Source organism: Agelaius tricolor, unplaced genomic scaffold (genome assembly GCF_023055355.1).
Source record: "Agelaius tricolor isolate 1412-34295 unplaced genomic scaffold, bAgeTri1.0.p SCAF_40, whole genome shotgun sequence".
Lineage (NCBI taxonomy): Eukaryota > Metazoa > Chordata > Aves > Passeriformes > Icteridae > Agelaius > Agelaius tricolor.
In genome coordinates this window covers 508,224-523,128 of record NW_027269300.1, presented here as the reverse complement: position 1 = coordinate 523,128, position 14,905 = coordinate 508,224, and the positions used below count along the sequence as shown (strand labels likewise).

The 14,905-nt window shown below is 50.2% G+C and overlaps 1 protein-coding gene across 1 annotated transcript; it reads left to right on the top strand.

The window, feature by feature from the left end:
• The first annotated feature begins 5,906 nt into the window (after positions 1 to 5,906).
• Positions 5,907 to 14,669, top strand: LOC139603664 (serine/threonine-protein kinase pim-1-like). The gene is made up of 7 exons (XM_071454555.1): positions 5,907 to 6,446; positions 6,533 to 6,583; positions 6,813 to 7,182; positions 7,410 to 7,586; positions 7,853 to 7,959; positions 8,919 to 9,047; positions 14,529 to 14,669. Exons 1-7 carry the CDS (start codon positions 5,907 to 5,909, stop codon positions 14,667 to 14,669), a joined length of 1,515 nt encoding a protein of 504 aa, XP_071310656.1.
• Positions 14,670 to 14,905: the final 236 nt, after the last annotated feature.

The window sequence follows — 14,905 nt, the reverse complement described above, 5'->3', positions numbered from 1 at the left end:
AGGAAGAACTGGAAGGGGGAGAAAGGTTATTTGTGGATGGGTCCTCTAGAGTTGTTGAGGGAAAGCAAATCTCTGGATATGCGATTGTGGGAGGTGAAAATTTGGAAATAATAGAATCTGGACCTTTGAGTCCTAGTTGGTCAGCCCAGACCTGTGAGCTGTATGCAGTATTGCGGGCTCTAAAATTCTTGGAAGCTGAGGTTGGGACCATCTACACGGACTCAAAATATGCCTTTGGAGTGGTACATACTTTTGGGAAAATTTGGGAAGAAAGAGGGTTAATAAACTCCCAAGGAAGAGAATTAATACATCAGGAACTAATTACTCAGGTACTACAAGCTTTAAGAGGCCCAAAGAAAATAGCAATCGTACATGTTAAAGGACATCAAAAGGGTCTCTCCCATTTGATCAGAGGAAACAACACAGCAGACAGAGAGGCAAAGGAAGCTGCTCTCAGAAAATTCTGGGATCAGGGGATAAGGAGAACGCGAGATGATGAGAAAGTTCGAGTCCTGAGCTTCACAGCCCAGGAAAAGGAGAAATTAGACAAAATGGGAATAAAAGAGAATGGGGGTATTCGAAAATTGCCAGATGATAGGGAGGTACTGCCAAAATCTATGGCCCAAGAATAGTGCAGCAGCTGCATGACCAGACTCGTTGGGGAACCCAAGCCTTAGTAGATCAATTAACTATTAAGTACATGTGTATAGGAATTTACGATAGAGCAAAACAAGTAGTTAGGGGATGTATAACATGCCAAAGAGTTAACAGACATCAGGCTCGAGAAAGGATTCCAGGAGGAAGGGAATTAGCACACAGACCTTTTTCACATGTACAAATAGATTTCACCGAGCTACCGAAAGTAGGGAGATACAAGTACTTATTGGTACTGGTAGATCATCTAACCCACTTTGTAGAAGCACATCCTACATCGTGGGCTACTGCAAATGTGGTGATTAAAACCCTGCTGGAAGAAATAATCCCTAGGTATGGACTAGTAGAAATATTAGACTCTGATAGAGGTCCCCATTTTGCAAACAAAGTACTGAGAGAGGTAACCATGGCCTTAGGCACTAAATGGCAATATCACACCCCTTGGCACCCTCAAAGCTCAGGGAGGGTGGAAAGGGCAAATGGACAAATCAAGAAGCAACTCACCAAGCTCATGGTAGAAACTAAAAGGTCTTGGGTCAGATGTTTACCCATGGCATTGCTAAACATGAGAACCCAACCTAGGACAGATGTGGGAATCTCTCCCTTTGAAATGCTCTATGGAATGCCTTACGACTTAGAACTCCCGGGGAACCATCCTTGCATGCAAGACAGTAAAATTCAGGGTTACATACAACAGTTAATGAAACGGAGGGAGGAATTAAAAGGAAAAGGGCTATTGGTACAAAGACCCCCTTTGGATATAATAATGCATAAGCTTAAACCCGGAGATAGGCTCCTAATTAAGACTTGGAAAGAGACATCCCTAACACCCCACTGGGAAGGTCCCTATGTTGTCCTGTTTACCACAGAAACAGTCATCCCAACTGCTGGAAAAGGCTGGACACATGCCAGTCGAGTGAAAGGACCCATCCCTGCAGACACCCCTGGGAGGTGACCAGTCGCCCTGGAGATCTACGGCCAACCCTTCGGAAGGCACAGGGACCTGTGCCAGCTGGGAACGTGAATGACTGAATTAGGGGACAGAGAACTACACCGACTGAGACTCTTGGTAAGAAAACCCCTACAGGAACTGGAACAGGAGTTCAAGTGCCCTCTGCCGTGGAAAACCTGGAATGAACTGACGCTTGCTCTTTCAGTAGTGGCTGAAGTGAGGTGAGAATTATTCAATTACACCGAGTGTCTTAAATGTTGGGAATCTTCTTGTCGGGCATGGGTAAAAATCTTTTGCGGGGGCTGTAAAGACAAATGGTGGATTCTCCAGTCACATTTGGTGGGGAGTGCATGGTGTCTTACTTGTGACTGGGATTGGAGAAGAGCAAATCCATTAAGAGCCTTAAGAGAATTTATAAGGATCCCTGGAGAGCAGGAGATCCCCAACAGAGAAGCAGCGTCACTAGTTGAAAATCTAGAACAGAAGAGATTGGGCCCGGGCATGGGAATTCCAACACCAATTTCATAGCATCACACGCCAAAACCAGACAGTCATATTAACTACCTTGTGTAAGGAGGGAATCCACGTTCCTCTGGGGTGGCAAGTGAGGCCTGACGAGTGGAATAGCACGATTCACCGCTATTCCCGAGTCTATAAACAACAAAAACCTAGAGAGCGTAGGGAAGAACGACGTAACTCTAGGAAGACAGGAGAAAGGGAATAAAAGGCAAAGGGTAGACCCTAAGTAGGTGTGGGACTCAGGCCCTGTAAAGCTCACTAGGGACGGCAGAGAGTCCATCGTAAAATCAAAGAAATCCTTTGCAGGAGACCCTTTCCCTGGAGGCCTGACAGCCTGCCCTTAGGAGTGGGGGCAGGAGTTAAGGAGAAAGCCCAAATAATGCACCCCCTGAAGACCACCCCTGCTGCCGAGAAGATCATGATCCCTGCAGAGCGACGCACCCGGGCTGGCAGGCGAGGCAGAGAGGTGAGGAGTAGTGGGGGAGAGCAACGGAGCACAGGAACAGGAACGGAGCACGGGAAAGCCCCAGGTAAAAGAGATATGAGTACGAAAGGAGACAGAAATTTGTTGCTAGGACCCTGCCCTGCTTGGCGAGCTACCTTAATTATTATAACCCTGAGCCTCCCGGCTGCCTGGGGAAACCCTCATCAGCCTTACAAAGAGAACATGATCCCCCTAAATAAATGGACCCTGACCCCTGACTGGTCTCAGGCCTTTTTGCAATCTACCGGATCTATGGGGAATACCACAGGTTTAAGTTTACTAACATTAGTACTGCATGACAGGCTGCCATACGCTAGACACGAATGGAAGAAGCAGAAAACCTGGCAGCTTCAAGGAGTAGTGGGAGAACAAATTAATATTGGATGTCAAATGGTTAATGGGTCTGACTATACTAATGCAATTGCAATCAGTGTTTCCATGGGTCAGAAGGATAAACAAATAGGAGATTGGGCATACCCAATAACACAAGACTGCTGGCAAAACTTCACATTAACTCACACTGCAGAGGTAGTCTGTCTTTGGTCGAAAGATACACAGGGCCTTTCTTTTAAATTTATAATAGATACTAAAACACACTCTACCACTGCTGAACCTCACAATATCACCACTCCACCTGCACCACCAGTTATACTCACCCCAAAAATTTTCAAAATTGGACCTTATATAATCAGGAAAACTGGTCAACAACAAATATTATTCAATCCAGCATGGTGTCTCAAACAGGTTGAACTGCTGATGCAGACCAATGTTTCAGACATCCAGCCAGCTTGTTCTCCGTTTTTGCAAACATCCTTTGAAGGCTTGACCATTTGGCTCTGGAAACGCAGCTCTTTTAAAACAAGGAAACCTAGAGATGAGACCGGTGTTCTAGGCACAGGATTGGGAATTCTGAATAGCATTGATTCGGAAGTACTAATGAACAAATTGGCTGCTACGACTAGAGATCTGTCCAAATTACAGCAACCACTGAAGGCATCTCTGTTAGCCTTGGGGACACACCAGTGGATGCTGTCAAACATTTTGCCAAATTGGGAAAGAGTAAATGTGAACAATCACAAATTGGTGGTTGATGCACTCAGTGCTGCACAAAATAATGTTTCCTTAGCCCTCAGCTGTATCCAAGCACAATTGTGGATGCAGTCAGTTTCTGCCTCGATTATAAGAGAAGGCAAAGAAGGCACTTTCCCCACAGAAATTCGGAAAATAATCTGGGACAATGCCAACAATTTTGAAAGAGAATTCCAGTCCTGGTGGAAACTGGTGAATTTTACCTATAATGCTATTTCAAATACAGCTACTGCTTTTGTTTTGACCATACACAATGCCTCTGTACATCTAGTTTTTCCTGTTATTGCATTAGGAATAAACCATGACGGAGCTGTTCTCTATCCTATAGAACATAGGGGATGGGCCCATCAGTTTGATGACACATGGCAAACTGTAGATTTGGAATCTTGTATTATCTGAGAACAACTGGGGTTCATCTGTGAAGGCAATGTAATTATAGCTCAAGATATCTGTTTAGACACGGAGCAAAACATCTGTCATTTTGAGATTCGTCCTAAAGAGACTTCTAAAACAGTTCTTATATACATAGGCAATGGATGTGCGTGTTTTAGAACTATTTGTGATTCTGTGCTTGTAGATAATATTGTGGTGGATACAAAGAATCACTCCAACTTCTGTGCTTGTAACTTCACTAAGATTACAGGGTGTGATATCGCTTATGAAGCTAAAGTCACCTCTCACCACCTATTACAATCCAACTACACACTGCTTCACAAGCTAATGCCCACCCCGATTGGGATGAACTTCACTCTAGTGAGACAACTGATGCTCCATCAAGACCTGATCCAAATCCTCGAGAAAATCAAGGAAAGCGGACAGAAAACCCTAGTGACTGTTCGTGATGATGTAGGAAAAATACACCGGGTTATAGAGAGGGTAAAGCAAGATGGCGAGCACAGGCAGTGGGATACCCTGTTCGGGTGGGCTCCTACTACCACAGGTGTCCTAAACAGTATATGCCATCCCATTGTTGTTCTTTTGATTCTGATTGTGCTTGGTTTTATTTTGTCAGCAGTTCTATTCATTGTGAATTGGAATATGATGAAAAAGCTAAGGAAATTGGCATCTATAATTAGTGCACATAGCTTAACTGATGAGGAAACTCAGTTAACGCTTGCTAGGAAGGAACTAAAAAGATTTAATGATCAAAATTGGTAAAAAAAAATGGGGGATTGTAATAAGTAGCAATATGCTTGTTCATTAATTAAATCAATAGCTAAATAATTATACAGTATAAAAGTAATAACTAAATAGCTAAAACTGCTTGATTCTTAAATGTGCAGCCACACATGGTTGCTTGGCTTGCAGGAATCGTATAGTGCTTTGGGAATTCCATGGTAAAGATATACCTTATAAGGAAAAGTTCACCCAGAGGTCACAGAGGAAGGCTGTAACAACAATCCCTAAACTCGCAAGAATTGCTTAGGCTTGCAGGAATCGTATAGTGTTCTGAAAATTCCACTGTATAGATATGCCTTATAAGGGAAAGTTCACTCAGCAGTTAAAGAGGAAGACTTGGAGCCTTCATCCCACGACCACCAGAAGGCAGAAAAAGACCCCCTAACAACTGAACGAGCAAGCGCAAAAGACAGACCACATCATCCCTGGACCCGGGAGAAGAAGGCAATAAAAGGCGAACCTTGGGGATAGGAACGGCACGAGCCTAGAGGAGCAGAGACTCCTGGCCGCCCAGCGCTGAACTTTGCTTATTCTTGCTTGCATAATAATAATAATAATAATAATAATAATAATAATAATTGTATGATCCTTAAATCCAGTGAACTCTTTTATCACACACATGAAATGTTTCGTCTCACGCAAAGAAGAAAGAAGCCACAAGCCAACACTCTTCTTTATTGCTACACTGTTTTCTTTGGTTACTTCTCTAATAGGAATGACTTTGGGGTGTGATTTGTTTGTTTCTCTCTTTCGTTCCTTGGGGCGCGCGGCGGCTCCTCCGTTGGGTTCGCGGGGCAACGGAGGAACGGCCGCGAGCTCCGGCGGCTCCGCAGCAGCAGCAGCAGCAGCAGCAGCAGCAGCAGCAGCAGCAGCAGCAGCAGCAGCAGCAGCAGCAGCAGCAGCGCTTCTCTCGATCGGTTTTCCGCTCGACTTTTCCCTCGCTCCGCATCCCCTTCTCCCTCCCACTCACTGTATTCCCGTGCCGTGCCGGGCCGTGCCGTCCGTGTTCCGCCTCTCCCGGCCCGGCTGATGCCGCGTCCCGCAAGGCGCCCCTCGGCGGGGCCGCCCCGTGCCCGCCCCTGCCCGGCCCGCCGTGGTTCCGCCTTGGCCGGGCTCTCTCCGTACCGGCTGTGGCGCCGCTGGAAGAGCCGCTTGCTCTGGTGCTGGCGGAGCATCGCGGTCTTTTGGCTCGGCCTGGCGCGGGCTCTGGCCCAGCCCCGGCCGAGGCCCCGGCCCCGAACGAAGCCCCTGCCGCGGTTCCGCCCGCAGCCGCTCCGCTGCCGCCCGGCTCCCGCCCCGTGGCCGAGAGCGTGGCCGGCAGCTTCCCCGCTGCGAGCTCCGCCGCTCGCCAGCTCGGCCGCTGGCCCCGAGCCGCCGCAGCCCGGGGCGGCTCGGCAAGCAGCAGCGCGCCGGGCGGGCGGGTGCCCCGGGCAGAAGAGCGGCAGCGCGGTGCCGCCCGCACGGGCGGAGAAGCCTCCCCTGGAGCAGCTCTACCGGCAGGGCCCGCTGCTGGGCAGCGGCGGCTGCGGCAGCGTTTACTCCGGGACCCGGCTCGCCGACGGCGCCCCGGTAAGAGACGGGGCCGGCTCGGAGGGCGGCGGCGGGCGGCGGGCGGCGGGCGACGAGCTCAGCCCGCCGCTCGCCTTGGCTCGCAGGTGGCCATCAAGCGAGTGTCCCGGGAGCGCATCTCGGAGTGGGCGCAGCTGGTGAGTGAACGGGGCCAGCGGGAGGAGCCGGCGGGGCGGGCCGGGCGGGGCTGAGGCGAGGCCCGGCAGGGCGGCAGCCGGAACGCTGCGAGGGCAGCGAGCGTGGAGTGAGCGGGGGCCGCGCAGCGCCCCGGGCCGGGCCATGGCGAGCCACGGCGGGGCCGGGCAGGGGCTGCCCGAGGCGTGGCGCAGCATCGGCCCCGCTGACGGCATCGCGGTCCCCCCGCAGCGCAACGGCGCCCTTGTGCCCCTGGAGCTGGCGCTGCTGTGGCTGGTGTCGCGGCCTGGCTTCCGCGGCGTCGTGCGGCTCCTGGACTGGTTCGAGGTGCCCGAGGGCTTCGCGCTGGTCATGGAGCGTCTGCAGCGCTGTCAGGACCTCTGGTACTTCCTGCACGAGCGGCGCTTCCTGACGGAGCCCGTGGCGCGGGGGCTGTTCCGCCAGGTGCTGGAGGCCGTGCGGCACTGCAGCAGCCGCGGCGTCCTGCACCGCGACATCAAGGCCGAGAACGTCCTCGTCGACCTGGCCACGGGCGAGGCGAAGCTCATCGACTTCGGCTGCGGCGCGATCCTCCAGGACACGATCTACACCCGGATGTCAGGTGAGCCCAAGCCGGGGCCCAGCCGGGCAGCTGAGTTCCCCGCTTTGCTGGCAGAGGGGGAAGAGGGGGGAAGGAAGGAGGGGGAATCCTTCTTCAGCCAGCTGCAGCCAAGTTGCTTTTTGGCAGGGCAGGGGCTGGCTGTTGTGGAACGGGAGCTGGCTGGGAGGGAGGGAAGGAGGGCGGGAGGGAGCAGCATGGGCCTGATGAGCTGCGCCCGTGTCCCATAGGAACGCCGGAGTACAGCCCACCGGAGTGGATCCTCTTTGGCTGCTACCATGGCCAGCCAGCCACTATCTGGTCCCTGGGCATCCTGCTCTATGAGCTGGTCTGTGGGCACCTTCCTTTTCACACCAACGAGGACATCGTCCGGGGCCAGCTCGTCTTCCCGCCCCGGGTGTCTCAAGGTGGGGATGCGCCTTCAAGGCACGAGGGGAAGAACGGGGTTGGGAGGGGCAGCTGGCACATAAGCATCCTGCTCTTGCAGCTGGTGAGGAGGTGGATCTCCTGGGCTTTGCTGGAGGACGTGGCACCAGTTGCTCTGTGCTGGGGTCCTCCACATGAGAGGATCAATAGGAAGCTTTTGGGTGCAGCTCTGAGCACTCCTGGTGTTGCCTGGGCACTGTGGAATGTGGGAGAGCATGGACAGGAGCCTTCTGGTTTCTCTCCGCAGAGTGCCAGCACCTCATCAGGTGGTGTTTATCCATGGAGCCCACACACAGGCCATGCTTGGAGGACCTTTTTGAGCATTCTTGGCTGCAGGAGCCCTGCCTGGCCCAGGTGACAGCAGAGATGCATCCCTGAGCACAGCAGGATCCAGGAGCCCAGCAAGCAGCAGCGGCACGCGTCTCGTGGCACTGGAAGAAAACCCTGGAGCGTTTCCCTGCGGCCACAGCGTGCAGGAGAGAGCGCAGCCGAGGAGATGCTGCTTCCGCTGGTCCCCACGAGCTGTGGAGGGAGCGGCTCTGTGCTGCCCGTCCCATTGGAGAAGTGGTGGCAGTGCAGTGAAGGTGACACGGATTGGGACAGAGGAAACATCCCCCTGCAGCTCAATGGCACCGTGATGTCCCTGCAAGCCGAGGCACAGCTGGTGTGTTCTTCTGGAGCACAACGTGGAGCTGGGAACACCATCCTGGAGCTGGCCGCTGGCGGGGCAGAGCCAATTGGTTTTGGCTGCGGCCCCTGCCTGAAGGACACGCTCTGCACTCCGATGGAATCAAGATGAGTCCCCAGCTGGCGCAGGGGCGGGGGGATGCTGGTGCTTCCAGGCACGGCAGGGCTCGGCCTGGCCAGAGGTTCCCTGCTCGGCGGCGCTGGGGGAATATTGATTTTTCTGCCGGCCGCCGAGCTGCTTTTTGGCAGGACAGGGGACGGATATTGTGGAAGGGGGAGCCGGCTCCTGGCCTTGCTGACAGCTTCTGCCAGCCAGCCTGGCACAGGCTGAGGCGGGGGCAGCCAGCCTGACAAAAGCATCCATCCATGTGGATGGGGGGTGGCAGAGGGGGAGACGGGTTCTGAAGCTGTGCCCCAGCTGGTCTGCTCTGCAGGCCCTTGAGGAAGGGGTGCGTTTACGGGCCGGAAAGGTGGGGATTTTCCCCACCCCTGGACAGGTTTAATTCTCACCTGGAGTGGTCAGACCCTCCTCAGGCCTGTGAAACGGTGACAGGCTTTGTGCTTTTTCTTGTTTCCAGGTCTTGTTTTGAATTGACTTTCATGCAATTGTTCTTTTGTTTTCCCAGGAGGATTACACCTGGTGCCCAGACCGGACAGGGAAGCGCCTGCAGCGTCCGTGGAGCGCGTCCAGTGCCAGCGCTGCCCCAGGGACCACGGTCTGCGGGGACAGCCCCTTCCAGAAGGACAAGGACCTGGTGTGGGATCGGCTCCTCTCCTGGCAGCAGCTCTCCAGAGGTGGGCACCCGGTTCCACAGCTCGGCTGGCAGAAGGGCTCCGGGCAGACGGCAGCGGGCACACGGGCATCCCGCTCTTGCAGCTGCTGACGAGGTTGCTGTGCCGTGATTAAGCAGAGGAGGTGGAACGTGGCCTGCCACGCTGCCCTTCTCTAAAAACAGAGAATGGGTCGGGAGGTTTGGGCTCTGAGCAGAGCCAGCAGCCTGGCCCGGGCACAGGCCATGGCGGGACAGGGGGACAGGAGCCTGCTGCCACTGACCGTGGCTCTCTGGTTTCTCTCCGCAGGCTGCCAGCACCTCATGCCATGGGAACGGCACCGCTCGGCCTGCCCGCCTGGGAGGGCTGGAGGGCAGCCAGTGTTCATTTGCTGGCAAAATAAATTTGTTTGGGTTTTTTTTGTCATCGTCATCATCAGAGCGTTTCTTTACTCCTTTTCCAAGCTTTTGGCCTCCCTTTCTCCAGGGTAATCTTTTTGTGTCCTTCCTCAGCCTCTTGATGGTATTTGGCAGGGGGGGTTAAGCAACGTGAAAAATTCAACAACAGCTCCTGTTGCCAACTGCAGCAGCTCTTTCAAGAGCCCCTTCCAGTGAGGTCTGCATGTGCCTTGCAAAAGGAAGTGCTTTGCAGTGATGGGGTTGTCGCCCTGCTGCAAAAGCTGGGAGGAAATCAGAAATGGCAAAATGCCAATTTGGCTCAACCACCACCCAGGTTCTTCATCTTTTCCCTCTGCTCGGTGATAGGCAGGCAGGGCTGGACTCCAGGAAGGTTCAAGTTCTTCGTGCTCCCTGGCATCAAAGTGATCAAGTAAACGCTTGTATGCAGGGACTGCAACAGGGCTACTTGTCAGAACCCAGGAAATTCCTCTGGCTGCCCTGGAGGACTCGAGCCCCTGTCCAGGGGGCTCAGAGACCTTGGCACAGAGCCCAAGACCCCTGTGCCTTTGATTTAGCCCTTGGATAAAACGATTACCAATCTTATATGAAGAATCGTGAGCCATGAAAGTTTTAAGTAGAATGATAGTGAATTTATCAGGGGATGAAAAATAGATTTTTGGGGTTTCTAGAATGGGGATTCAGGGGGCAAGATAGAGCAATCGGGGCGTGTCCAGCCTTTCTCCTTCTTCTTCTTCTTCTTGGCCTCCATCTTCTGCTGTGATGTTGGCACTTTTAGATTGGTCTAGAGTAGAAGCTCACTGTCTAACATAGGTGATAGGTATTGGAAAATAATTGTAAATATCGTACATGTAGTTTTTAGTATAAAAAGATAACACCGCCTTGGGGCAGGCAGAATGCCTCTGACTGTCTTGCTGAGCGGACCTCGTCAGGACAGGAGAAAGAATTTCATAGATAAGATACAAGAAACAACCTTGAGACCAAGAATGGAAGAGCTCTGACTCCTTCTTTGAGCGCCGGGCTGGGAAAAGAGACTTTCTAACGAATATCAGGGTCACTCTGACCAGCTAGAGATCCCAAGATCTCCTAAGAAATATTTTTTGGGTCCTTTTAAATGTTGTTATTTTTTTATATATGTTCAGCTGTTCTAAGAAGTTACTTGCAAGGTCTCTAGGAGAAGATTTTTTATTAAATAAAGAAGGGGGAGTTGTGGGGGCCAGAGATCCAGCCAGAGAAGAGCTTGCTGTGCTCCCCTGGAGGGCCAACTCCTGACCCACTGACTTTGTGTAGTTAGGGCAAGCAAATATGACCCCCAGATGCCTTTGCAACTTTATGTTGATCCCCCAGTACTCATTGGTCCTTCCCTTTGTGTTCTGCCCCTGAGCCCTTATCCCATTGGTTACCAGTTTTGTCCCGCCCCTTGCCTTCCCTATATAATCCCATTTTTCCCTGGTTCTGAGAGTTTCTGTCCCTGGCTCCCTATGCAGAGTGCCCTGCTCTTAATAAAGGCTTCTTCTCTGTGGAACGCCATGCAGAGCTCCAGCCTTTTTTCTCCGTGTCACCTGAAGAAGGAAGCTGAACGTCTCACGCTGGCCTGGGAGGAGGATGTGCCTGTGCCCCTGAGCTGTCCTTCTTAGGAGGCTCTTCAGGAAGGTTGTGGCAACCTTACCACGGCCACCCTGCCGCCACAGCAAGCAAGAGCCTCAGCAATGCCCTTGTTCCTAGAGGCTGCTCTTGTTCACTTGCTACTGATGAGTAATTTGGGATCACAGCCACCAGGACAGTCCTGGAAGCCCTGGAAGTTCCCTGCTGAAATACTCAGCATCAGTCAATTAACAATACAGAGTGCAATACACATACTCCAGCCACATGGCTCTGTCCCATCAGCTTCTCCGTGACTGGATGTGACATGTTTGGGGATTTCTGCTCTTTGGGCATTTGTTTCCTCTTGCATTTCATTGGATTGAGGCAGTTGTTGCATATAGGTTTTATGGGCAATTTTTTTCCTCCATAGGGAGAGTAGAAAAGAATACAGGGAGAGTAGCATAGAATACAGCAGCATGCTGTATTGGTTTATTAAAATCAATGAGATAGAAAGTAGTAAGCAGCTATGGAACTGAGGAAAAGGGAATATTAATAGACTATGATAAAACATTCCACAGAAAACACAATTATGCTAAAGAGTGTCCTTCTCCTTTTGCAGAGAGGCCCCTCACCGAGGACATAACCAGGGTGGGACAGAAAGCTGCATCAAGAGCTTGTGGGGGAAAGGGAGTTCTTTGTGTTGTAATGCCTATGGAAATTCTGTGCAGTGACAGAGCTCTTGTAAGAGCTGTAAATTGGTACAATGCCTTCATTGCTAAATTCAAGCTAGAAGCATGCTCCCAGAGCAGCAACCTTTCTGTCACTGCTCTTGGACTGCAGCTTCAGAAACAGGCAAAACAGACCTCAGCTTAGAAAATCTAAAAGCTCATTTTTGGTTCCTTGATCAGATTCAGGATATACTAGATTGCCAAGCAGTATGTATTCTATTTGCCACCTGTATGCCAGTTGTCTTCTGTTAATTGGGCAGTCTTCCTTATCTCTTCCGCAGCCAATCCTCCCTCCAGGGGAGACATCTGCTGATAATGGGCTATTGAATGTCACTGCATGGCTGATAAGAACTACAGCATCCCATTGGAGATGCTCTGCCCAGAGGGAGGAGCCAAGCATTCCTACCTGGATATAATCTTGAAATTCTGGAACACCAGCACAGCTTCTCCACTGGATTTCCCAGAGGAACAGCAGCTGCCTCTTCCACTGGATCTTCAGAGGAAGACTACACCTTTCTACAGGATCCCTGCTCCAACAGAACCACAACTGACACTCCAGGAGGGCTGCAGCCACAATTCCAATTGGACTGCTACCAACACCCTGACCCACAGGGTGTCAGGTTGTATTCTGACTCTGTCAGTGCTGTTTTGGTTTACTGCATTGTTTATTTTGTCTTTTTATTTTCTTCCCTAATAAAGAACTGTTATTCCTGCTCCCATATTTTTACCTGAGAGCCCCCCTTAATTTAAAATTTATAACAATTCAGAAGGAAGGGATTTACATTTTTCCATTTCAAGAAAGGCTCCTGCCTTCCTTAGCAAATACCTGTCTTTCCAAACCAAGACAGAGGAGCCACCTGTGTTATACATGTAAATACTTAACACGAAAAAAGCAAGAGCATCAAAAAGGCAAAACAGCTTGGTAATTTGTAGAAAGTAACTTGGATCAAAAATAAAATGTGTTAATAGATCAGAATGTCTGAAGATGACATTCACAATTTTCCTGGTGATATTGTGCACTGTACTGTAACAGTGGATAGTAACTGGACATAGCCAGTAGGATAACTGGATATGCTTTTCAAACTTAGTATTCATTGAATTATTCATTGAATTCTCATCCTTCTGTACACTTCAGCTCTGCTGTAAACTTCAGAGACATTTTTTCACAAGCTTCTAACAAGTTACTCTGGATCCATAATTCCTGAGACCAAAGGGAGTCCAAATGCCAAGTGGAATTACTCTTTCTCAAAGCCTGGAGTCACACAGAATGAAGCAGTACTTAAATCATCGTGTGCATCCCATACACGTAACAGTCCAGTTACTGACCATCTGCAATAATTTTTTGACTTTTGCTACAAATTACCTTCAAGAGCAAGCTACAAATAATATCTTGAACCTGTTTAAATTCAGGGGTGGCATTACAATTGCCCTAAAAAATTCAAAGGGACACTAGGTCCCCTTCAAATTTTTTTGGGCAATTGTAATGCAGTAATTGCAGTAATTGTAATTGTAATTGCAGTAATACAAGAGAACTGTTAGTGTGTATTACTAGTTGTTATTCATATTAGGTAAAAATGGATCAGCTCAGCTTTGCAAAGCAAGAAACAAGTCACGGAGAGTTGAAATGATGGAGTTGGGACGGTGTAGCCAGTCTGCTTTTTGTGAGAGATGCTCTTAAGCAGTGGCAGCAGTAATGTACTCATCTCCTGTAACTTTGCTCCTTGTGATCTACTATCCACCTCTGATATTTTTTCTGCTCTTTTTTTTTCTTTATTTCTTCAGCTGAGTACCAAAAGGAAACACAGAACTGCAATCTTGCTACCAAAATAATAGATCTTTTTTTGAAACAAAAAAATACCCAGGGCTTTTAGAAAACACAACAGAAGTGTTGCAAAGCATAAACAATACAAGATATTGAATAGTATTTTGGCATTATACTACATCAGCCAGAGAAATGGATAGTAGGGCTTGAGGAACAAGGATAGAAACGAAGTTTTATTAAAAGGGCTTATTTTGGTCTCTATGTGGTAACTGTCAATCACCCTGATGTAAATACCTCACAATCTATTTAAATTTTCCTAAGTTGTATTATTTTGCAATCAGCTATGATTTTTAAAATTTCTCCTGCACCCATACTGAATGATCTGAGCACAATCTCCAAACAAGACAAATGGTAAATTAGCAAAGGGCTGCAATAACTGAGCAGCCAACAGGATAAGCCACACTGGCATCTCTTGGCTTTGCCAAATCCTCTGTGAGTGCTTTTGTTTCTTTTCCTCTTTGGTTTAAAATGCAACACATTTTCATTCCTTCTGATGACTCACCTCTGAAAGAAAAAGGCAGTAGCTGTTTTTGGCAGGATAAGTTGCCTTTGCAAATTGGCTCACCTTGTTGGCAGCAGAACTGCATTTTTTCTTATCAAAGCTGCTCATCAGCTTGAGTGGGGAGAAGGCGCAAAAGGATGAGAGAGGCTGGTGGAGCTCTGATGGTGTGAGGATCCAATGGTGCAAAGAGCTGGAACGTGAAATCCCTTTTCTTGAGTTCAGGGTCATTAGGCAAAGGGAGGGTGTGCCTGAGAGCTCAGTTCTGTCAGCCATATTCACCTAGTAAAAGGTTTTTTTCCTGCACCTGTGTGTGTGGCCAATGCCAAGGGATGGCAGCTCTTTCTGTGGTGGGGGCATTGCAGCCTCCAACTGCAGACTGTGCAACCTGTGCTGCATTGAAATGTGTTCTCCAGGGCTCCGTTTTGGGGCTGGTCCTGGTTAACATCTTTATTGATGATCTGGAGGTGGGCATTGAGAGCACCCTCAGTAAATTTGCAGATGCCCAGTTGGGTGGGAGTGTGGATCTGCTGGAGGACGGGAAGGCTCTGCAGTAAGACTTGGACAGACTCGATCAATGGGCCAAGGACAGGGGCGTGAGGTTCCACAAGGCCAAGTGGCACATCCTGCAGGTCACCAGCTGCCTCAGGGTGAGCCAAAGTGTGCCCAAGGGGGCAAGAGGCCAATGGCACCTGGCCTGGATCAGCAGCAGTGTGGGCAGCAGGAGCAGGCAGCGCCTGCCCCTCTGTGCTGGGCACTGCTGAGGCCACACCTCGAGTGCTGTGTCCAGCTC

Bases quoted from the DNA above. Each gene is read 5' to 3' on its own strand.
- LOC139603664 (XM_071454555.1), top strand. From the start codon at position 5,907: ATGCCGCGTCCCGCAAGGCGCCCCTCGGCGGGGCCGCCCCGTGCCCGC. The intron at 6,447-6,532 runs GTAAGAGACGGG...CTTGGCTCGCAG, and splicing joins GGCTCGCCGACGGCGCCCCG to GTGGCCATCAAGCGAGTGTC. The intron at 7,183-7,409 runs GTGAGCCCAAGC...CGTGTCCCATAG, and splicing joins GATCTACACCCGGATGTCAG to GAACGCCGGAGTACAGCCCA.